At 37.2% G+C, this 25,932-nt stretch overlaps 2 protein-coding genes across 31 annotated transcripts in view; one reads left to right on the top strand and one right to left on the bottom strand.

Moving 5' to 3' along the window:
- Positions 1 to 9,719: 9,719 nt before the first annotated feature.
- On the bottom strand, positions 9,720 to 21,298 carry LOC110840043 (uncharacterized). 2 transcript variants are annotated; one of them, XM_087357434.1, is made up of 10 exons: positions 21,037 to 21,160; positions 19,334 to 19,395; positions 18,675 to 18,731; positions 18,026 to 18,082; positions 17,479 to 17,535; positions 16,854 to 17,016; positions 13,519 to 13,616; positions 12,424 to 12,860; positions 10,424 to 10,498; positions 9,720 to 10,207 (listed from the first exon to the last, which is right to left on the bottom strand). In XM_087357434.1, exons 2-9 carry the CDS (start codon positions 19,377 to 19,379, stop codon positions 10,433 to 10,435), a joined length of 981 nt encoding a protein of 326 aa, XP_087213560.1. In that variant the 5' UTR covers positions 19,380 to 19,395; positions 21,037 to 21,160; the 3' UTR covers positions 9,720 to 10,207; positions 10,424 to 10,432. The 2 variants fall into 2 exon arrangements, with proteins under 2 accessions (XP_087213560.1, XP_087213558.1); XM_087357432.1 differs by lacking the exon at positions 21,037 to 21,160 and adding an exon at positions 21,207 to 21,298 and having other exon boundaries at positions 9,723 to 10,207.
- The window catches only part of LOC110834788 (kelch-like protein 10), a 66,507-nt gene continuing 56,258 nt past the window's right edge, over positions 15,684 to 25,932 (top strand). For 3 of the 29 annotated variants that reach the window (XM_087357405.1, XM_087357401.1, XM_087357403.1), the window contains exons 1-3: positions 21,457 to 21,719; positions 22,307 to 22,448; positions 24,504 to 24,643. The gene's annotated coding sequence lies outside the window, so the exon portion shown is untranslated. The other 26 variants (XM_087357423.1, XM_087357427.1, XM_087357424.1 and 23 more) reach the window with 24 other exon arrangements.

The raw sequence follows: 25,932 nt of genomic DNA on the forward strand, positions 1-25,932 counted from the left end.
TGCTCTGAAGAGGAGATTACAGAACGAAGGCCACAACACCGATAAACCGTCTATGGTTCGAGACCTGACAGGGCTGTCCTCTCTAGCTTCGAACATAGGCAAATCGAAAAGGACGATGCCAAGTCAAATTTGTTCTTTTGGGTGAACAAATTACAGAAAATAAAGTCACAGATCACCAATTCTGTCCTGGTTTAGAGTCTTTGAGATGTTTTGGTTCTAGGAATAATTTCTACTATCGTATTTAACTACACACGTTCAATGATTAGGCCTGTAAGCCTTGGGGGAAATGAACGTTGATAACAAATGCAAGCATTTGTCTAATGCTCCTGCACTAAAGCTGTAGGCATTATGCTAGTAACAAATGGCATAAGCTTTTCTAACATTTCATTACGCGAATTATCGGCATGTTACTATCATCTTCATTACAACACAAGGACAGCAACATAAGATCAAAACATAGAAGACAGTCATCTTTATTTCGGGGATTCTTTTCATTCCTGTTACGGAGTTAGAAACAAATAACAACTTTCTTTAACCGGACATATTGAAGAAACTTCGTAGACACAACTCAACCCCAGACATTTGAAATTTCAAAGAAACAGTGTTTTTCACTAAACTCCACAGGACAGTTGTCTTAACCTTAAAATTTTGCATACCGTGTAGTGCATTAGAATATAAATAAGCACATAAACAACTATTAATTAATAGTTGTATGTGTGCCTATTTATATTATTGTCTTAACGTTTATAATTAAACACCATGGATTCTTTGAGCAATCGTGAGGTGGAAACAACACCATTCACTTCGCCATCATAACTTTTAAGTGGTTATTTAAGCACCAGGGATAAATTTGCCTTCCCTTTACAGTTTAAAAAAAACCGAGGCGTGCCTCAACTTCATACCTTTTAGAAATATTTACACAACCAGCAATGTTAATTATAATTTTCTCAAGAACTGACCATTGTAGAAGTATTTGTTTTATAACCTTCAGGTCTTTCTCATATCTGAATTATTCCTGCATTCCTTATATTCTCATTTTTAAATGTGTTTAACATGTTGCTTCACTTGACATCTCAAGATAGAATACAGAATATACGGAAAGAGAGAGGATTCTGTGCACATACGTCTGCTGATAATTGCAAACACAAAAAGCAATTTTGAGTAGGCCTACATATATCAATATCCGTCACATCAATATAAGCCTATCAGAAAATAAACACAAAAATAATGCAACTTTGTTCAAATTCGCCTTCATCTCTCCGACCGCAAGATGTACACACCAATGTAACAAAATTGCAACCACGTGTGGGGAGTTGGTGGTCATGTGTTTCCAAAACATTCAAGTGTACAAAAACTTATTAATGGAGCACATTTTCATACACTATTCATTTTTATCCACCAAACTACGTCCTTTATTCAGCAGCTGGTCGAATGCGGTAAATTATATTACCACAACAACTTTTCTTAAATAAGGGTAAACATACAAATTGAACAGCACTTTACTTTTGAGACATCCGGTAGCATACTTGTAAATCAACAGGAATGCAAAATGAAGCTGGTTTTTGTTTCTCGAAATAATAACATTATTTATGTACTCGGATTTATCAATGGATTGAATGCTCCTGCGCTACTCTGAGCTACTGAAAATGAGTAGTTAAATAAACTATGAATAAATAAGAAATATGGTTTATTATAACCACTAAATATCAGCACCTTAATTTTGAGGCATCTGGTAGCTTATAGGCCTAATCAGTAAACGTGTATCGTTTAATACGCCCGTAAAAATTACCTCAGAAACCAACGCCTTAAGAGAAAGACTCGAACCGAGGACTGTATCCGTGTCTGTGACCTTAGAACCTGCAATTTCCTCTCGTCGTTCTTCTATCTCGGTTGCGTTCCCGTCAACAGAAACCATCCTTGTCGGGAATCGAACCCACTGTCGAGGCCTTCGTTTCCGTAATCTCCTCTTCGGGGGAGTGAGAGAGAGAGAGAGGGGGGGGAACCCTCTGATCCTGGCTCCGTTGTTCTGTCTCGCTTAGTTTCGGGGCTAAAGGAACCGCCCTTGAAGGAAATCGAACTCAGGACACTTTTCCCAGAGTTCCGACCTTCCTGTGTTCGCTCATTGGTCAAAATGAACAATCCCGCCACGTTATTCCTTCACGTGCCGTAAGCGAACGAGTGAAGAAACACGTCAACCCCCAATCTCGAGTTTACACGTGACCAGCAGACTCTGCGGTATTTACTAAGGGCAAATACGACAGTTTCTTACAAATTCATCTTCTCGATCTCAGGACAGTTTTCGGGTTTGTGATCTTAGCCAATGAGATCCCTTCCCAGGAACAAACAAAATTTGCCTTAGCGCCATTCATCTCTGTCCGAACAACAGAAAACATCTCAGCCGGGATTCGAAGGAAGGAAACATTTTTCTCTCGCCCAGGGCGATGGGCTCAACAGCGCCCAGGACCCTAAAAATCGTCTTTAAAACACGACGTTGTTTTTAAAATAGGGCAAATGAAATTTAAAAATATACCTCAAGCCTCTTTTCAATAGTTTTAAATCGATTTCCTTCTTACAGAAAAAATATTTAATATTAATTATTGACTTCTAATATTTATGATGGAATGTCAAAAAATTATAACTTGGAGTAATACAATTTGTATTTCTGTAACTAAAAAAATGTGTAAATATGGAATGCAGGTGTTCTTATAAAATACTAACACCTGCGCGAAAGATTGGAATTTGTAAAGCATATCTGCGACGGTCACGTGCAACAATCTCGGCCGGCATGCCATAAGGTTCATTTTTATTTCTTATGCACGCAGTATAATATCCTGGATGAACCGTATTGCACTCCTCTTCTAATATACGTACAAGAATTTACCAATGGATTGAATGTTCTTGTGCTACTCTGAGCTACTGAAAATGCGTCGTTTAATGGACTATGAATAAATAGAAAAATTATTATCTACTGTAACCAGACAAAATTAGCAGCTTAATTTGGAGACACCCGGTAGCAAACGCGTTAATCAACAGCGCTGAAATATAAAACTACTAACAACTACGAACCAACAGGCAATTAGGCCAAAGTGACCCCATTTCTGACAGACACAAGCGACCGCGGGCCCTACTAGGGGACTGATCCTGCACATACCCCACTAATTACACGTATTTAAACAAAGTAAAGTCCTGTTTGGGCAAAACTCTACTCATTTCATCCACCCGTTCGTCGACGACGCTCCAGCGAAACCCCTGCCATGGACCAGATCAGGAAGCCAACAGCTGAAGAAGACCATGGAAACACGGATAATCTCACAAACACACTGTGCCCTATTTAGTCGCCACGGCTGTACGTAAATAAGCTCTTAGATCAGCTATTCACGTTCTGAGAAAATGCCTTAAAATAGGCCACGACCTTTTTCTTCCAAGCCATTTCTATTCCATGTCACCCTGCATCAACACATCCATATTCCTCATCGGTGCACTGCAGTTGATAAAGGTTCGTTAAATTTTACCCCAGCATCTGAAGCAGCAACTGAGGAAGACCTCAACTGAGACGATCAGCCTCCAACCAAAAAACCAAATTACTCTTAGTCAAATACCAAACACGAGGCGTAGGAAGTTAGCTGTCTTCTCGGATGATGCGCAGTTCAGTCTGACCGACGTTCACCGACGTTTCAGATATATCTGCTAGCTCCATCATCAAGTCATCGCCTGAAACGTCAGCAATCGTCTATCACAGAGCAACATCCCAGAAGATAATCGACTTCACACTCGCCTGACCTTGACATTTCTCGATTTCATCATCACCGACGCTGAGTTTGTTTAAAGCCCGTGAGAATTTGAGGCGATGAAACCATCGTTCACGTTCTCTGGTGGACAAAGCCTTCACGCGTCACCCACGTGGCTTACGTCTCGAGTTACAAAAGACTTGGGTCTGCTTCGGTGTAACCACATTCACTAATGAGAAGACAGATGTAAAACTAACACTAATACTTCTGGTTGCTGCTTCAGTGTTATTAGATGCGGGAGGTGGGGGGAGCTTAAATCTTTCTATCAATTGCATGAAAGTCGAATTAATGACCGGGTAATTTAGTGGGAAACATTGCATTGTGATATCTCTTTCATTAGTTAAAGTTTGGAAAATATTTACAGGGTAGACCAAGACACAGAATAACATTACGATGGGTTGTGCAGATATGAGTCGACAGCAAATGTTACAGAATCGTGCCCAATGGCGGTCTTCGATATAAGCGGTGTAGGAATTTTAGTTACGTTACTATATTTTGGTCTTGGGTTCGATTCCCGGCGGTGCCCGAATTTATAACTTGTGTTGGGCAAGGCCGTGGTCTAGGCAACACGGAGTTTTCCTCCGGGGGCTTCCCCGGTTTTTCCGTGGCATCCCAACAATTACTCCATTCACACACAGAAGAAGGCAATGGCAAACCACTTCTGGATCATCTGCCAAGAACGTATATGAACAGGTCCCAGTCCGAGAAAAGGAAGGAAGGATCCTGTTCATATGTCGTCAGATAGAACACTAAATAAATAATAAACTATATTTTTAACTGTGCCGGCCGCAATGGCCACGCGGTCTGAGGCATGATCCTCGCGCGCCTGGCCGCTGCGACCGTGTGTTCGAGTCCCACTCAAGGCATGGATGTTTGTAAAAGGGGGCGTGAAGTCAGTCGCCTACTCGTGGTGCCTCCTGTCTACAAAAACGACTGACACTTGTCGCCTTGTAAATAGACTAATGGCTGATCCTCTGGCCCCATCAGGGATCGAACTCCAGTCGTCTAGCCAGGCCTGGTCTCTATACTGACAGAGCCGTCCCAGCTCGTTCCATTTGCTATTCATATCTTGTATGTGTTAAATGGAGTTAAAACTCATTAATCCATACAAAATCTAAACATTTACATAAATACACATCTTGTTAATGACTAAATTACACTAATTCTTCATTTCTGCAGTGTTCCACACACACAGTGAAGAACTCGTTTCATGCGGGACACAAGAGTCGTGTAGGAGCTCGGCATGATTAATCGCACAGATGCTGTATAGAGTTTTGAGCTTACCAATTTGTTCCCAGAGCTCACATTGTGCCGAACGAAACATCACAGAACAAAACGTTATTTTAAGGTTATAGAGGGACAGACTTTTAACTCTGTGTATTAGAATACTGATTGTTTCTTCCTGTTATAAACATCTTTGGTTTTTAGTTGTCGGCACTAGTTGAAGCATATTTCTCCCACTCTTTGTCTGGAAATTGTGATTTCTCAAATGCAACTTGACTGGCTGAGAGGATGTATTAACAGGTAGTATTTTAAAAGTCTGTAATCTATAAAGATGCCTCATGCAAGTTACCCCACTGCATAAAAGTGAAGGCGGGTACTTTATGTGAAAGTTTGTACATAAAATGGTACTGTAAAAATATTTGAATCGAGGAAAAACTAAACGCATTTTTGACACAAATTAATTGGCAAATGTAACAGAAAGCAATTACGTAATTCTTCTGAAAAATAATAATAGATCAATGTTTTGTATAATACATATGCAGATAATTACAAATAGCTACATAGTAGGTACTTCTTAGTTGCGTGCATCGAACATAATGATTGTTTTCAATTCTTAAACGAAGCCAGAAAATTAATATAAACACAGGGTTGCAACCACTTCATTAGTGAGAACTGGAAGCATCAGTAAATCAAATGAGATAAGTAAAACAGCTTATTAGACGCACAGTCATTTTTGTACTTAAGCATACTTTTAACTTTCAAAGAGCCCCCCCACCCCAAAAAATTCTGAAAATGCTACTTCTTCTATTGCGTGCATAAATGACCTCTGTTGCACCAAGAATTCCTGAGAATAGTGCAATGAAAAATTCCAGTCATACGTTCCACTGTCGTCCCAGCCACTGAATCAAATGCCGAAACTCTTTCCAAGAAAATTACGCCCTTCAGGTAGGAGTTGGTAGGTGTAAAATCGTGCCACAGAGGCCACAAAGCCAATTTTGTTCATATCATCCATCAACGTGTGTGATGAGTGTCCAAAAGCTGCTTCATGTTGCAGGTAAAATGAACAGGAGCTTCGCCACTCGTAAACCTCACGGTTAGTCACATATTCAATGGTACAGTCGACAGCATTTGAGGTAATTCCTCTGAAAATATACATAAGACACCCTAAGAGTTTAAACACCAACTCTTAATGTGATCACGAGTTATTCCTGTCCAAATATTACTTCTGAACTGATGCTTCATTGCTGCAGCCTCTCACAAGGCACTTGTGACCATTTGATTATAGGAGCTTTATCTTGGCTTGATTTTAGGAGTAGAACACACACTTAAGAAACTCCTGCCAGTATATTATGAATTGCAGGAGTTGTCGGGCAATTAATCTGCATTTATTCTCCATATTATTGTGTCACAACACATAATTAATTTTATCGACTGGCATGTGAAGGCATCTGCACTATGAAAACTTAGCATCAAGACAAACTCCTTAAGCCAGTATGAAGACGCACTTAAGGCTCTCAAGGAGGGAACAATTCCAAAGGCCATGTTAAGCTGCTATGAAAACCCTCCAACATACAACGAAGTCGCTTGATCCCTATGAAAGAAACTCCAGATTCGTGTATTTCAGGCTCTGAAATCGCCAAAAATTGAACTAGCAATTATGAACGGACAACCTTGTCATACCTAACCGTACACGAGTGCTTATTGAATCTAGTCAAAATACGACTATAAACATTGTTTCTCTGTGGACCCGAGACGTACCAGTTGATTTATAAGTGGCCACGTGGTCCGAGGCATGGGCCTTGAGCCACTTGGTCACTGGGACCGTGGGTTCGAATCCCACTCATGTTTGTCCGCGTCTCTCTGTGTTGTGCTGGCCTGTGTACAGGTAGAGGCCTTGCGACAGGCCGATCACTCGTCCAAGGAGTCCTACCAACTGTCTAATAAATCAAAGCTAACGAAAAGTTGGGACCCGCAGATGCTCAAGGCACTGAAGAACGGGTCGTCTAAATATCCTAAGTAAGTATTTCATTGTAACTTTTGAACAAATTTGGACAGTCGGCAAAGTTTCAACAGTCAATACCTACTGACACTCGAACGACGGGCATGAGTTACACATTCCCCAGAAGTGTATTTCGCATTCCGGATCACAAAACTTAATAACAAATGTGTTCTGACATTTATACACTCATTTCTAAATGTACATGACGTTCGTGATGCTACACGGTACCAAAACCGGGTTCTATTCATGTTTCTCTCATTCAATATTTGCATGATATGGCGTTTCAAACAACCATCACAGCCAAAATCTTTTCTTAACCATCAACTCGTTTTCTGCCTTCACGCCTATCTAAGCTGCTAGGAAAACCTTCGACATCCAAAGAAATAGCAGGACACGTGTAAACAAAATTCTAGATTCGTGCTTCTTGCTGTCTGAAAACGCCAAAACCTCCAATCCTGCATAGAACGAAATATGATTGGTAATAAGACAACTGTGAAAGAATGTGTTGTTAAAAAGTGGGCAAAATTAAGCATGTCGTACGTAAGCAAAAAATGGCCACAATTTTGAGCCTTTTAGCGTGATTTTGAACTCCTACAAGAACATGCATTCAGAGTCCGAAGTTTCAGTCATGTAGTACGAGTAGCACCGATCATTTGTTATCTTGAGAATGTCTGAACTAAAAATGTCCCCCTTCACCAGAATATTATTGCTAATGGCTGAATTTTGCATAAGAAACATCTCGTTCATGCTCGTAAGTTTCTTTAACGCCGCGCCGTAAATCTACGTCATGGGACCGCCCGCTTTTCTTCCGCGCCGGAGGAAGTTGTGCTACGGATTTTTATCGACCTCGGCCGGGTTTGAACCCGCGTACCTTGGGTCCAATGGGGAGCACATTATTCTCTATTCCACGGATGGCGACACGTTCAAATATTACTTTGCTAAAATAACAAAAACGAAAGTTTATAAACATGATTTTTATTTAATATTCTTAAATATATAATTCATATTTAAATGGAAACAATTCAACTATTGAACAAAAAACCACGCAACTAAATTAAAAATAATTCAATTAAAAGGAATTTAATGAAAAACACTATTCAACTAATACAATTTAACTTTTTTACTACGACAATTAAACTATTTAACTAAAATACAAACAATGAAACTAAAAACAATTTAATTAAAGGCAATTTAATTAAAAACACTATTTAACTAATACAATTTAACTTTATTACTAAAACAATTAAAATATTTAACTAATATATAAACAATTAAACTAAAACAATTTAATTAAAACACTATTTAACTAATACAATTTAACATTTTACTAAAACAATTGAACTATTTATGCAAAATATAAAAAATTAAACTAAAAACAATTCAATTAAAAGCAATTTAATTAAAACACTGTTTAACTAATACAATTTAACTTTATTATTAAAACAATTAAACTATTTAACTAATATATAAACAATTAAACTAAAACAATTTAATTAAAACACTATTTAACTAATACAATTTAACTTTTTTACTAAAACAATTAAACTATTTATGTAAAATATAAAAAATTAAACCAAAAACAATTTAATCTAAACACTATTTAACTAATATGAGCCGGGATAGCTCAGTCAGTATAGTGACTAGCTACGGGCTGGACGACCGGGGTTCGATCCCCGACGGGGGCAGAGGATTTTTCCTCTAGCCTCTGCGTACAGACCGGCTCTGGGGCCCACCCAGCCTCCTCTACAATAGGTACCGGGGTTCTTTCCCGGCGGTAAAGCCGGCCTGGGCGTGATGCTGACCACTCACCCCCATCTAGTGCCGAGGTCAAGGAAGAGAGGAGCTATACCACCACTCCCCCCAAACGCCTACATGGCGTATAGTGGGACAAACTTAACTTTACTTTACTATTTAACTAATACAATTTAACTTTTTTACTAAAACAATTGAACTATTTATCTAAAATATAAACAATTAAACTAAAAACAATTCAATTAAAACACTGTTTAACTAATACAATTTAACTTTCTTACTAAAACAATTAAACTATTTAACTAATATATAAACAATTAAACTAAAAACAATTTAATTTAAACACTGTTTAACTAATAAAATTTAACTTTATTACTAAAACAATTAGACTAAAAACAATTCAATTAAAAGCAATTTAATTAAAACACAGTTTAACTATTACAATTTAACTTTCTTACTAAAACAATTAAACTATTTATCTAAAATATAAACAACTAAACTAAATCAATTCAGTTAAAAGCAATTTAAATAAAACACTAATTAACTAATACAATTTAACTTTTTCACAAACAATTGAACTATTTATCTAAAATATAAACAACTAAACTAAAAACAATTCAGTTAAAAGCAATTTAATTAAAAACACTGTTTAACTAATACAATTTAACTTTTTACCAAAAAACAAACTATTTAACTAATATATAAACAATTAAACTAAAACAATTTAATTAAAACACTATTTAACTAATACAATTTAACGTTTTTACTAAAACAATTAAACTAAAACAATTTAATTAGAAACACTATTTAACTTTTTTACTAAAACAATTAAAATATTTAACTAAAATATAAACAAATAAACTAATACATTTTAACTTTTTCACAAACAATTGAACTATTTATATAAAATATAAACAGCTAAACTAAAAACAATTTGAAGATTTCCGTCTTCTGGGTTGTTGCGCAACAACCCAGAAGACGGAAATCTTCATACTCACCGCTGTGAGAACCTCAAGTCTTACATAAAAACAATTTAACTATTTAACTGAAACTGCCCTAACTATACTAATTTGGTTGATTCACGATGTCTTAAATGGCCGATGCAAACACCGCGTCGTCCATTTCTGGAGTCTGCAAAAGAAATAAACATTTGGATCAGATCAGAACTGGAATTACGGCTAACAAGTATGCAATTACATGCAGCGAAAGTTTACGAACATATTTTATAATTTTTATTCTTAAATATATAATATGTGAACTAAAAACAATTTAACCAAAGACACTTTAACTATTTAAATAAAACAACTTAACTACTTAACTAAAGGAATTTACCTATTTAACTAATTTAACTAAACCTATATAATTACAGTCTACGTAACTAAAGGGGTAGAATCACGATTTCTTCAGTGAATGACGGAAGTTCAATGCCGTCCATCCCTGGAATCTGGAAAGGAAATAAACATTGGATCAGAACAGGAACTGGAATTATAAGTAACAAGTATGGAAACACATGCAGCGAAAGTTTATGAACATGTTTTGTTATTTTTATCCTTAAATGTATAATACGCCAACTAAAAACAATTTAACTAATACATTATTTAAGTTATGTTCTAACAACAATTTAAGTATTTAAGTGAAAACAATTTAACTATTTAAGTACTTCACTGTTCTAAAATGGTATTTTCATGACTTCGGCGATGAACGATGCGCGTTGAAAATCGTCCAATTCTGGAATCTGGAAAGGAAATAAACATTTGGATCAGAACAGAAACTGGAATAACGGGTAACAAGTATGGAAACACAGGCAGCGAATATCTCGTGGTAGGCAATCTCTAAGGTTGCACGTTTTGAAGGAATTTGTGACGTAGCTCATGCTGAAAGACACTGGACTTATTCTAGTTACGTGGACTCTTGTATAAATGACAGGCTTAAACCTGATTTAGCAGTTTTAGGTGTGACTTCTGTTTGACCGTCTGTTTCATCTACCTGTCATAACCTTACCTGGTGTCGTAACTTTTATGTCGTGCGATTTTGAACTGCATGAAATGTGCGAGTCGGAGGTCAGATGCAAGAACATAAAAATTATAAAGAGAACTTCGGACTCTTAGTATGCCTTCGTGGCACTATCCAGGCACTACATCTAGATGAAAGGCAAATCAGTAATTTCGTGGTGGGCGTTTCCTGTGGTGATAATTAACTGTGAGCGTGTAATTAGTTCTGCGTGATAATTGGGCAAGTACTAGCTTATACCTCACACCGTGCCAGACTCTTCTATTCTGTGATACGGATTTCTAGATGTGGATACAGAAACTTTAAAAGAGTTTAATTTGGATAATTTATATTTGAAATAAAACACTTTCGTGAATCTGCTCAAAACTGAGCCATGCCTCATGGCTCGAAGTGGCGTATCTCCCCTCTCTAAGTTCTTTGGAGTCGGCGGCTTCGAGACCCTGATGAGACAGCAGGGCAGAAGGACAGTCTGTGTGTGTCCGCCGGAGAGAGAACGACTCGAGGAGAAAGTCGGAAGGCAAGTCAGGGTTTGTGGGGATTGAGTTGGGCATCTGGGGTTGGATACCCAGCCGGAGTTTGAGCCCTGAAAGGTGTCTTGATTCTTTTTATCCTATATTTAAATATTTTTCATTAAATAATATACTTTGATTAGTCGACGTAGTTTCTTTTGACTTTTCACCGCTTTACCCTCCCCAAGCCGTACCACCTCCCGGCCTGGGACGATCGTGGCCTCAGTAACGTAATATGGCAATCACCTCCTCGGGGGGGTTCAAAACTCTGTGCAGTGCCTTAATATTTTCTTCTGAGTTTTACTTTTCTAGATTTTCAGGGTTAGTTATCTTACATTCCAGATAATTCCGTTGGATAATAAATGTTCCTTGCGTCCTTTGAGATTGCTACCAAACGATTCAAAATCTGAGTTCTTCAATTTGTAGTTCATCTTTTCAACAGGGACTTCGAAAGTGAAAGTACGTATTGAAATGAAGCTCAAGAGGAGCGTTTCAAAGCCAGTTCTGTAAACAATTATGTGTTATTAATTATACAACTACAAATGTTAATGTTTTGAAATTGGTCCATAAAAATATTACTTTAAAAGTATTTAATTAATACAGTTTCTTTCAACTGTTACATGACTGGGCTTTGATTATCACTTCTTTTAAATGGGAAGGTGATAATTTGTGATGGACTTCTTCATAACTGTTCCTTTTTGAATTGTGAAATGTCCCTTCCTTATCTCTACGTCTTCGTCTTACTCCTATCATGTTGACTATGGCTCTGAATCTCGCCCTTATCATCACAGTGCTTACGAATCAAGGCGAAACACTACAGCAACCTAAGGGAAGTGTGCGTACAGTTAACTTAAAGGGGCAAATGGGTGAAGCCATTCGGTGACTGTCACTGGCTTACGAGATAGTTAATGTCATTTTAGAATGACAGTTTGCCTTTAAATGGTAAATCTGATATTCAACACTAATATGGCTTCTTTGAACAAACACAACACGAAACCTTTTCACAGTTTTATGTATTATCCGAACAGGATGAAAATGTTTCTTGATAATGAACTAAACTCAAAATGATAATTGATTCAAACGTGGGGATCTGTGTTGGGCCCGCGTAATACTTGTAATCCGAAGCAGAGTGGACACTAACCTCATCGTCAAAGAACTGGTGGATGTCGGCTTCTTCAGGGGTTCCTCCCCATTGGTTTTCAGGGGCAGGTAGCAGACGGGCGCTGTTGGTCTGCGCCGTGGTGTGGTGGATGTCGGCTTCTTCAGGGGTTTCCAAGAATCCTTGTGTGCCTGTGGTTCCTCCCCATTGGTTTTCAGGGGCAGGTAGCAGACGGGCGCTGCTGGTCTGCGCCGTGGTGTTGTGGATGTCGGCTACTTCAGGGGTTTCCAAGAATCCTTGTGTGCCTGTGGTTCCTCCCCATTGGTGTTCAGGGGCAGGTAGCAGACGGGCGCTGGTGGTCTGCGCCGTTTTGAGGCGTCGCTTCTTCGACTGGCGTCTTGACCGTCGTAATTTGGCTTTGCGGGCCTTGTCCCGAAGGCGCTTCTGTTCTCGTGCCTGTTCGGGGTTGTAGACGTACTCTAAACACGGAAAGAATAAAATTCAGATTACAGCATTCCGTAAACTGATGTTTCTGATCGCGTGATTTGACATCAGAGAAGGAAAATCAGTTTCATTCATAAATCACGTATCACAGAAAGACAGGAACAATACAATGTATTTTGATCATATCTGATTGCAAAATTAAATGTTTAATGTACTCCCATTTTAATATCGATGCATTTTGGGTTCTGGTGCCATGACTCGTTTTTTTAGAAACTGTCTCCGGTTTTTCCGTCGTATAATATAAATTTCTCCAGTTTCCCGCATAGCCACTACAGCCCTGAAGATTGAGAAAGAATCTGTCTCCGAAACGTTGGCATCTACTTAATCGCCGTGAAAGCTGCTGATAATACAGAATTAACATTTCCATTACGATTATTAAAACGAAGCAAAAACTAATGACACTGAAGTCACCACGTATTTCTCGAAATATAACAAAAATACGCCTTCTCTACTTTTGTTGACTTCTGTCACTCCAGCTCTGATCGACTCAAATCTTAAAATATGCCACTAAGAAATAAAGACTGCAGTCAATTCCAAATAAATCTGAATCGCTGATGTACCTCAGAATTCTCGGGTACACTTTTTGGAAGCTTTCTGCTGCTTGTGGACATTAAAAGAGAATTAATTACTTACCGGGATATTTCAACTTGTGCTGTGAATCTGCCTGGCGTGCGAGGGCAAAATATTCTTCTTTGTCTTCTACCTTCATCGCCCTCCACATTCCGCCAAGTCTGCAAATAGAAAAAGGTAACTTGTAAGAACACAGGCAGGTTGCAGCTGGGTAAAGGCAAAGGCAGTGGCATATCAGAGCGCACGAAATGTTTCGCCTGTTCTCAACGATCAGAACATTTTCTGCAAATGGGAATGAGATATCGAATTTCAGATTCACCTTATGAATTCTCTACCAATTTAGGACTTTTTGCATTCTTACAGTGAAAGAATTGTTCCTGGTGGATTCCTAAATTCTATTTCTCTACTGTAGGCTAGACTTCTGTACATGTATCATGTGTTCAGTTTATAATAACCGACTCTCCCCCAAGCGCCTACATGGCGTATAGTGGGACAGCTTTACTTTTTAATCCAGCAATGAAAAGCAAATTAGCATAGAAGTTAATGTGCCGAGTTTGTGAGTCGATATTTTTTCAGTTATTAGGGCTCGTAGTTTATCGGCGTCACCACGAAATATCTCCCCCCTCCCTCTCTGTGAGAAGAACAAATTTTTAAATGCGCCTTCTGAACACGAGAAATCTCACATATAATTTTACAAGTTCGCACCGGTGACATGTTTATAAACGTTAACTTGTGAACAATGATAATACGTAATTTGCTGCTATTATAATGTCCCTTTAAACCAAATTGAAAAGAAATCATACTCAACGTTAAAAATCATATCAATAGAATTCTGCCCCCTCCCCCCCTAAACATCTATAATATATTGATAATTGGGAGTTCCATAAAATTCATTCTAGACTGTTCAACAGACAAAATATATCTGAGATGAAACTGACCAATTTTTACTAATTCTGAGCTGCTAAACACGAAGATGGCATTCATTTCGCATTTCGAAGATATTCTTATCAAGCTGTTTCGCTCAATTTTCTGAATTGTAATGCAAGATGATCTCGTATTTTTTGTTGACGTAGTTGGTATTATGGATTCCTTGCTTATAGAACATAACCCAAATGAGTGGCGGTTTCTTATAGATTCCTCAAAATTCAGCTTGAAAGCAGTTTTATTGCACAATGGCGGTTCATATGAAAGAGACACACGATAACATTAAACAATTAATTAACAGAGTTAATTATGACAAATATAAGTGGTGGCTATCATACTAGGCCTTCAGGCAGGGTTACACAAAATATTGTTGCTTCCTCTGTGACAGTCGTCCAAGGAATATACATCGTGAAACTAAACAGTGGCCCCTTCGACAACTTGGAAGCAGGTACTGAAAATATTGTCCGTGAACCACTGGTAGATCAAAGCAAAATAATACCGAAATAGAGAAGCCTTTAGGTACCTCTTTCACAAATTTCCCCAACTAAGTGAAGCTGAAATCAAAGGAGGAATTTTCGGCTGTCCCCAAATAAGAAACCTGATTGTTAGTCAGTTGTTTGTAATTTTCTTGGAAACAACAGGGCGCCAAACTACAGGGAATTAGTAGACAAATTGTTGAAAGCATACTGTAAAATGGGGTGCAATATGTCTCTTAAAATGCATTTTCTTCACTCTCACTTGGACTTTCCCCTGATAATCTTTGATCGGTTAGTGATGAACATGGCGAACGATTTCACCAAGATATTTCTACCCTTGAAAGGAATTATCAGGGGAAAAGGAGTGCATCAATGATAGCTTATTACTGCTGGTCGGTGGTAAGAGATGCCTCTGAGGTAAAATACAGAAGGCCAAAAGACAATGTCTATAAGTTAGGTGAAAATTTTTAAGCATTTCCATATCATATGGACGAATTTATTAGTGATATTTTACAAAGTACAAAATATCTTCAAAACGCGAAGTAAGCTTTTTTTATTCTCATTTTCGAATTTAGCAGACGAAAATACATAAGAATTGACTACTTTCATTTCCGATATATACAACCCGTTAATATTCGTTGTCTTGTGTTAGTGGTGTGGAAACACAGTGACGAAGCTATCAGTATAAGTACTAAACTGCGTAGAAATACGACCACACCTCCTGTTGTGAAACAGCTACTGAAAAAGTAAAGAGATGCGCCATCTGCCGAACACTTTAACACCCTGCATGGTTTATCTGTGATAAGAATTTCAGATGTTGGCCATTCTGCTTGAAGCCACGGATCATAGTAATGTATCTCGTCGATGCAGTGCTGACCGTCGGACCATAACATAACCTAAAAGTAGGATCTTTTTGCCTATCTAAAATTGTACTATTAAAATATACAAAACCTTGATATTGCCCAGTAGTTATGAGTGCAAAGGTTGATCTATAATGCTAAGACAGGAACATGGACTGAGCGTTTGAGAACAGAGTGACTGAGGAAAATATTTGGTCCCAAATGGGATCTAATCTAGGCTGGAGAAAGTTACACAAGTGATGGGCAGGGCATGTAGCCCCCATTTAAAAGACACAAGGTTTTTGTAGGCAAACCAAATGGAAAAAGACAACCAGAAGATCTAGTTGAGTTTGGAATAGCTTGAACTGGATTCATCTGGCTCAGGACAGGGACCATTGGCAGACCCTTATGAACATGGTATTGAACCTTCAGGTTCTATAAAATGTTTGGAATTTTGTGAGTGACTGGGCTTTTTGGAAGAGGGCTATGTGATATCTCCAAATATGCTGCCAACACTTTTGTAAAAGTACCTAATGGAGATATCCAGGAAGATTTTAAGGATAAATGTAAGGAAATTCTTTATTGATGTATATGGATTTAGAAAAGTGAACCTTGATAGTGGCATAACTTTTTCTTACAACATTACTGCCTCTGCAAGTGAAGATAATTCATAAAAAATGAAAATATTTAGTGCCTTTCACAAAAGTGAATGAAGCAGCTCTCCACCATCGAATGTTATTGTAGCGTATCAATCATACTACAAATGTAACAATGAATTAAGTGGCACTCATGGTTAGGATCGATATTGCAGTTATTATACAAATCTGTTCCTTGTAAGGTTCATCCTCCCCATCTTCGAAATGTCGGTGTTTACTCCAGTAAACCATCTTACATGGCTGGTAGCCCTAGAAGAATTCATGTTGGATGGAACATAAAATCATGAAAATATGTAACTAATTTATATTCATATTATCTTTTCAATTTACCTGTGGCAGCAAAAGATTTTGCGAAATAATGTTGGCATCTGTCACCACAAAAGTACATTAGAAACTTCAAAAAATAGGTCCGCTAAATTCGAATGGCTTCGAAGATAATTTGTCGTTCACATTAAATTATTAACAAGTAATTGTCTTGAAGTACATTTTGTATTGCAACCTACCTCACGCTGATTTGGTTGTTGTTTTCATCAGGGAACAGGGCAGCCAGTTTCTTTCTCCATTCATTAGAGTAAATTATAAAACCATTTGGCGGTCTTTTAACTTTTTCGTTTTGCAAAGCAGCAAGTTTTCGTGGCTGCTTTGCCAGGTTGTCATCTTTATTTTCTGAAAGAATAGTGGAATCCATACATAACACAGTTTTAAAACAATAAGAATCAGAATAAAAAAACATGGCTGTTTTCAAACTCTTTCCTTTTCTGAAGAATTACAGACATCTTAAGCAACTATAATGGATATTTTACAGAATCAAAAGTGTTTCTCAGGCAGTAAGTTCAACACAAATTGCCAAGTAGACATTAGCAGAAATTGCAGAGATAAATAGAGTACAAGGTTGACTCATGCTGTCATTTTATGACTTGAAAACCAACGGACTGATTTTGATCAACTTTTATACTGCAGGCACAAATTTGTCGAACAATTCAAAATGTGCTAAAGATGAGGCCTTTTATTAATAAAATATTTGGATTAATTGCTGTTTATAAGACAGCAAAACCAAATTCTGAAAATGATAACAGAGGAAACATGGCAAAATCTTTACTCACTTCAAGTTACTTTTTTGGGTCTTACCTTTGTCACCAAAGACGCAGTTTACAAACGCATCCAATTCATCTGCTAATGTTGTTTCTGTAACACAAAAACAGAACAGATTTAAGGATTATTATATTCAGCCTACATTATGTTCTGTATCTGAAAAAAGACATTGTTTTGTGATATCACAAGGCGCTACTATAGCAAATTGTCATCAGAATGAATAAGTTAATGGTAATGAGTACCAGGTTTCACTATTAGATCATTTATAAGGGTATGTGGACAAGGAACCTTTATAAATAATCAGTTATGATAAAGGACCTTGACAAGGTTTTTATATTTCAGTATTTTTCTGAATTATCTGATAATTTTTTTCCAAAAGCAACTAACTAATTGGTTTTGATCAGCTTTTGTACTGAAGGCACAAATTAGTCAAAGAATCCAAAATGTCCTAAAGAGGAGCCCAAATAATAGAACATTTTTAATAATTGCTGTTTATAAGACAGCAGAGTTAAAATGTGAAAATGACAGCAGAGGAAACATGGCAAAATCTTTACTCACTTCAAGTTACTTCTTTGGGTCTTACCTTTGTCACCAAAGACGCAGTTTACAAACGCATCCAATTCATCTGCTAATGTTGTTTCTGTAACACAAAAACAGAACAGATTTAAGGATTATTATATTCAGCCTACATTCTCTGTTCTGTATCTAAAAAAAGACATTGTTTTGTGATATCACAAGGCGCTACTATAACACATTGTCATCAAATTAACTGAGATTTATTAACTTTGTACCGCACGTTGCAAGTACATACACTGTATATAACGAAACTAGTGAAAATGGTAATCCATTAGTTCAAATTTTCAGAATGAATAAGTTAATGGTAATGAGTACCAGGTTTCACTATTAGATCATTTATAAGGGTATGTGGACAAGGAACCTTTATAAATAATCAGTTATGATAAAGGACCTTGACAAGGTTTTTATATTTCAGTATTTTTCTGAATTATCTGATATTTTTTTTCCAAAAGCAACTAACTAATTGGTTTTGATCAGCTTTTGTACTGAAGGCACAAATTAGTCAAAGAATCCAAAATGTCCTAAAGAGGAGCCCAAATAATAGAATTTTTTTAATAATTGCTGTTTATAAGACAGCTGAGTTAAAATGTGAAAATGACAGCAGAGGAAACATGGCAAAATCTTTACTCACTTCAAGTTACTTTTTTGGGTCTTACCTTTGTCACCTAAGACACAGTTTACAAATGCATCCAATTCGTCTGCTAGTGTTGTTTCTGTAACACAAAAAACAGAACAGATTTAAGGATTATTATATTCAGCCTACATTCTTTTTTCTGTATCTAAAAAAAGACATTGTTTTGTGAAATCACAAGGCGCTACTATAACACATTGTCATCAAATTAACTGCGAATTATTAAATTTGTACCCCACGTTGCAAGTACATACACTGTGTATAATGAAACTAGTGAAAATTGTAATCCATTAGTTCAATTTTTCAGAATGAATAAGTTAATGGTAATGAGTACCTGGTTTCACTATTAGATCATTTATAAGGGTATGTGGACAAGGAACCTTTATAAATAATCAGTTATGATAAAGGACCTTGACAAGGTTTTTATATTTCAGTATTTTTCTGAATTATCTGATATTTTTTTTCCAAAAGCAACTAACTAATTGGTTTTGATCAGCTTTTGTACTGAAGGCACAAATTAGTCAAAGAATCCAAAATGTCCTAAAGAGGAGTCCAAATAATAGAACATTTTTAATAATTGCTATTTATAAGACAGCAGAGTTAAAATGTGAAAATGACAGCTGAGGAAACGCGTCAAAATCTTACTCACTTCAAATTAATTTCTTGGGAAGAGAGAGGTCTTACCTTTGTCATCCAGGATACTATTGATGATGGCATCAAACTCCTCCATGGTTATGCTTGGTACACTGGAACACACAAACAGGACAGAGTCAAGGATTGAATTCAGCCTAAATTCTTTTTTCTGTATCTATACAAATGACAGTTTAGTGAATTCACTAGGCAACACCATAACTACTTGGCACCAAATTAACTGAGAATTATTAAATTATACCACAAGTTGAAGGTAAATACACTAAAAATAATTCTCGAAGTGAAGGTTCTATTACTATTCTATTGAATTATTAAAACATGGAGGTCAAGTGTTATTTGTTAGAATATACAAATTAATATTTACAATATGGGTCCATGAAAAAATACCATCAGAATGGACAGTGGGTTTGATATGCCCAATTTTTAAGACAGAGGATGAGTTTCAATGTAATAATTATAGAGGGATTACCCTGTTAATTATGCCATACAAAATTCTATCATATATTATTCTTTAAAGACTAATTACACACACCAAAGAGATAGGAGGGTTGTACTGATGTTGATTTTGACAAATTAGAAAAATCATGACCAAATACTTGAGATGAGTGGGAAAAGTGACTTATTGATTTCAGGCAAGCTTTTGGAATCATGGAAAACCAGAAAAAATAATAGGGAACTGTCATTTACAAATCCAAACAAACTTGTGCTAATGTTGATGACATTGTTCTGGTTGCAAGGAATATTTTGGGATTTAAAGAATTATTATCTGCAATGGAAACTAAGGAAAGAAAATTATATCTACAAATTAATTAATTAAATTCTGAATACCTGAAAATGCCCTCATTACATTGAAGTTGTTGAAAGTTTCACATGTTGGGATCAGTCATAGAGAATAGAAATAAAATGTGGAAAGACTTTCATTTTAAAATTATGACAACAAACCACTTATTGTGCAAATACTAAATTTTTCAGGTCTATACTTTGTCCCAAAGAACTAAATTGGTAATATTCAAAACCTAATAAGATCTGTTCTAAGTTATGGGTCAGAAACTTGACAATGACTTCAGAAGAAATAAAGGCACTTGGAATATTTGAAAGAAGGATGATTAGAGAAATCTGTGGCCCCACAAATAAAGGAGAAAGCTGGAAAATAAAACTAATAAGGAGACAAGGGGCAGAAATTGTAAAATTTTTAAAATCTCTGACAGATGACACAGTCTTAGCAGTTACTTGGAGGAGCTGAGGGAAACCACCAAAAAATCTCCAATCAGTATAACTGGTATGAGGGGATATTTAAACCTGGGACTATGTAAAATTAAAAAGAAATGACGTCCGTTTTAAAAATAACAATACTATCAGTGCTAGAAGCCTACAAGTTAATCCCTCTTCGAATTATAATTCAGTCAATGAGGTTATACCATTCTTTGACGTACACAAAAATATTTATCTTGAAACTCGCACATTTTCTCCATTTCAGTACTATATAAATTACATAAATTTAGAACGTATTTACAGGCCTACAATGTGATTTAATTTACTGCTAAAATACTTTCATTAACATTGTATGGCCTTGATGTTCATTTATGTGAATGTAGACGATATGGTTGGATGTGAATACCTTATAATTGGTTCTACGTATTTTATGTCGGAGTACATTTCACACGTTTTCAGTTAATATTGGATGCCTCTTTAAATTGGAACTATTATGATGGTAAAATTTAAAACAGTTATGTCACCTTTAATGTCCAAGTACTTAGAATGTTTGGTATTTGCATCTAACACGAAACTTTCCATTTTTATACAATTAATTTATTATCCACTTATAACTGAATGATTACTGTTACCGTAATAAGGGAAATTGTGCTTAAAATTATAACTATTTATCAGAAAATGAAAGAGTACTCACGAGTCTTCCAAAGATTTTTCGTCCGTCGGCGGTTATACTCTGTTGTGACGTGAAACCAATCACAGCGATGGTAAAGCATCACGTGAGAGTTGTGTCCAATGAGTGCGTAGTACGAGTAAAAACACAATATGAAACAATCTCCGTAAGTAATTTATATAAAATATATTTTCAATTAATATTATATGTTTCCTTAAATTAGAATTATATTGCTGATAAAACTTAAAACAACAATTACGTCATCTGTGTGTTTAGTCTTTCAAGAAAGATCTTTCATCTGTTTTCCTTCAATTTTGAAATCACACCAATCACAGCGCTTCTTATGCATCACGTGAGTCTGTGTAAAAATGGAAGTGCACTAGTACTGCTAAAAACTAGATTAAAACCAATCTTTGTAATTAATTTATATAAAATATATTTTAAATTAATTTTAGATACCTCTCTAAATTAGAATCATAGTGGTGATAACATTTATTTCATGGACCAGTATCATATTTGCTTCATGAATCCTAACAGGTTGGTTCACTGTTTTTGTAGTTTCATGTTTCAGTACTGTTGATTAACGCGTTCGTTACCAGGTGTATCATAATTAACAAGTTATTTACTTCTGTAGTATTTTTAGTGTAATTAAACATGACCTGGCAGGCGGGTATTACAAGTTAATTAATTTGTTGATTAGGAAACTTAATTCCCAATTCACTTGCATTCAGTTGTTATTCTGTTATTTCTCATACAAATCTCCATTTGAAGTGGTACAAGGCGAATGTCAACTACCATTACCTGCTGTACACGTAATTTGTTTATTGTAGCAATTATCAGGTGCAATATTACATCATCTTCTCTTAGGTCTCATACAGTGTGTCTCGCTAAATGTTTGACATGATTTCACTTTAGACCGAAAGAAAATGGTATAAAAGTGCACCTGTTTATAATAATAATTTGAATCTATGTAGGATTTGAGGGTGGCGGACATCTACCAGACTACAAGGTGGGGCAACACAGAAGACAGCTATCTTCATAATATGAATCCATTATTTTGTGCATTCATAGCTTAAACTTTATTTTGTTATCCTATGGAAAACTTGTAATCACATCTTTGGCAGTCAGTTTCAGCCAGGGTCCATGAGAAGAATCCTGTTGTTTATGAACGTAGATCATCCACACACACTATCTCAACACAAGGAACATCAGGCATGAAGAAGGCAGATCTGGGGCAAGTTTGTGATGCAGAGTTACTTCACATAGGTAATAATTCTAGTCCCCCACTTTTTTTTTACATGGCGAGAGAAGACATTTTCATTTGTTGGTATATCTACTTTTGTTTTGGAATCAGTCTACATGGCTACAAATTCTCTCACTTGTGAGTATGTAAGACAGTAAAGTTAATTCTATTATACGAGGGGCGCATACAAATGATTTAGACTAACCTGAATTATGTGATCCTTGATGGTGGTGGCTCCCAGGTTACACTTTGGCCCGTTCCACATATTCTCCCTGGAGGTCGATGCACCGTTATCATCTCTCTGGCAATTTCTGTATTGCCCCACGAAACCATTGTTTGGGGGGGTGTCTCGTACCCACTCCCTGACAGCATGATGTAAGGCGTCACTATCGGGGAATCGGTGACCACGCAGGGGATTCTTCATCTCGTGGAAGAGGGCATAGTCACTTGGTGCCAGGTCGGGGGAATAGGGCGGGTGTGGGAGCACGGTGAACCCCAGTGACTGCACGTGCAACTGTGTTCAATTGGGTGCCAGGCTTCGCATGTGTCAACGAAGCAGTGAAAAAGGGATCCAGCAGTGGTCGTCCCAGAACATCAAAAACTCCGCAAATGATTCAAAGAGTGTCGGAACTGATCCCCTGCGTGGTCACCGATTCCCCGTTAGTGACGCCTTACATGATGCTGTCAGGGAGTGGGTATGAGCCCCCCCTAAACAATGGTTTCGTGGGGCAATAAGGAAATTGACAGAGAGAAGGCAACGGTGAAGGGAGAATATGTGGAACGGGTCGAAGTGTAACCTGGGAGCCACCACCATCAAGGATCACATAATTCAGGTTAGTCTAAATCATTTGTTCAGAATACATCATATATACTCTGTGCTACATCACTGTAGGGCAGAGTAAGAAGAAAGTGCACTTTAGGTATCATGATAAATTTAGTTCAGCTGCACGTTCTCTAATAGATTTGCTGTTACAAAGTACCAGGAAACATGAAGTTATGGCAAAGTACCAGGAAACATGAAGTTATACTTTCCCACTGTGAATGTAGGAAGTTTGTAATCTGGCAGTAACACACGATTTTGTTGTTCACGGGGACCTAGGTTTGTGTCCTGTTTGCTGATATTTTACTCTGCAGTGAATTTTCAGAATGCGCTGAAATTGAGGTTGTCACTGTGGTTTGCAGCCTGTGTGATATTGCAGAAGCCCTGTGCCAGTGTAATGTTTGTCATTCTGCACTTTGAGAGTGTGCATTCTGTCTCATAAATGAAATTCTTGGCCACACGAGGTAAAGTTGAAAAGTTGATAATTTACTCATTAGTTCTTGTTTTGTTTGAAAATTAAATGAAAAAACAGTTTAGTTCTTGCAGTCATTATAATTTAATTTGCTAGATTTAATATTCTTCTGCTGTTGTGAGTTGACAGGAGAATTAATTTTCTATCTTAGAGTAAGCTGTCATAATTAAAATGTTGGCCTTTTTGTTACCCGTTATAAAACCCTTGGAATGTTTTATGCTGCAGGTCAGTAATTCCAAATTTGGGAATGGTTTAGAGGGGGTGGGATATAGATCACTTAGTTATGTGTTTTGGACAAGAGGCAGCATGAATTCATAGAGGACTTGATAGTCAGTGTTCCCTTAGGATAGTCACATTTGAGATGCTTGGTTCCTTTTGGCACATTCTGAATACACAGAGAATTTTGTGAAGGAAACCTTTTGGAAAATAGAGATGAAGATGAGCAAAAACTTTGTACTGCTGCTCCATCAGTCTCTTTGAGAGGCTGACAGCATTTGGTCAAATTCAAAGCAGATCTTATCATCTCCTTTGTAGTAACACTATTCAAATGATTTCCTCTTCTGTGCCTGTTTACCTGTTGTTAAGTTGTTCATGCGTACAGATAGATGGAGTGTATTTATAAAGGCTCTCCACGAGATTGTGAGTGAACTTAAGAAGCTTATCACTCAGGGACTGTACTGTAGTATGTTTCACGGTCAGTCTGTCTTATTTGTTTTTGGGATGCACAGCTAAGAATTGGGTGTGTTTGGACGTGGTTCATGTGAGCTCTCCATTTGTGTTACCCAGGTTCAGCGAATGTCCTTCAAGATTTTGAAACCGCAGATGGAAGGAACAAGGTGCACGTGGCTGGTTGCAGAGGTACGGAAGGATTCTGAAGAAAATGAGCAAATACGAATTACAAAGAGGACAGGGAAGTGTTTATCATGGTTAGTACCCACTTCACTCTGTTGCCACTTTTTAAAAGAAGGAACGTGTGGTTGCCAGTCTGATTGTTGCACTGACATTCAGTTGTCTGTTGGGTAAGTAGATATTCAGTGAGAATTTCAAACAGAACAAAATATAATGTGCCATGTAACTACAATTGAGTACACATATTTTACCTGACACAGAGGATGATGATACTCTGCAGTGAAGGCATGCATTCCGTATATTAAAGTCTAACAGATCTGTTGAATGCCATTTCATGCACTTCTGAAATTTTCCGCATAATACGTAGTAGAATGTATGAACAGTAGTTTATTATGACTGTTGGCTCCCATGTGCCACTTTAAAAATGAAGAAGGATGTTGAATGTAGTCCTCAGCTGGCAGATGGTACCATCGGTTTCAAAGCTGGAGATGCGTTAGTCTGCTATGACATAAAGGAAGATGAATATCAACGGATTAACTAGAATCCAGGATTTTGATAGGTTGCATGTGCTGTAATGAAATTCCCATTTTATCGTGTCAGAAACGCACACCAGAGATTCCAAAATTTGTCCTCCTTCAGAACAGTTTTCAGGAACATACATACCTAGTAATTTTGAAGACAGTACTCAAATTCATGTTTGTCGTAGAAATGTCTGTAAATAACTGCGTACTATTATAGACATTTGTAACCGGAGATTTTGCTTGACAAGAGATTCGTATCAGCCTCATGTAGTTGTAAATTAGGGAACTGATGTGGATGTTCCTCATTGAGCATACAAAATATTTGGAGAAGCTAAATTTATTCTTGGTATGCAGAAAAAGGTAAATGTGGGGATGGAATGGATTTTGCTATTCACAAGAATAGCTAGAAGCTGCACTCACAAAGTCACTGCATTGGCTTCAATTGTTGTAGGAAATAAATGGTGAAAGTGAAGTTGTTGCCGGTGCTTATAGTAAGCAACGTGCCATGTAGGCATATTGGAGGGGGTTTTGGTAAAGCTCCACGCTTTCTTAACCTTGGCAATAGAGAGAGGCGAGTGGGCGACTACGTGCCGCAGCTGCCTTAAGCCTGAGAAAACCCTGGTATTCAGTGGATTGGCTTGGAGGTTGGGTGGGCCCCACATCCAGACTGGACATTGCTGTGAAGAGAAAAAATTCCTTCTTAGCCCAGCCATCCAGCCTCCAGCCCAGTCTCTATAACGACTGAGCTGTCTTGGCTCGTGAAACAGTACCATTTGTTCATATATTGTTTTGATTACTGATAGTTTCATGTATGCATATATTCCACAGTTTGTTAATTGGAGGCT

The sequence above is a fragment of the Zootermopsis nevadensis genome, unplaced genomic scaffold (genome assembly GCF_977971745.1).
Source record: "Zootermopsis nevadensis isolate Lab colony 2312 unplaced genomic scaffold, Znev_1.0 Znev_ptg000028l, whole genome shotgun sequence".
Classification (NCBI taxonomy): domain Eukaryota; kingdom Metazoa; phylum Arthropoda; class Insecta; order Blattodea; family Termopsidae; genus Zootermopsis; species Zootermopsis nevadensis.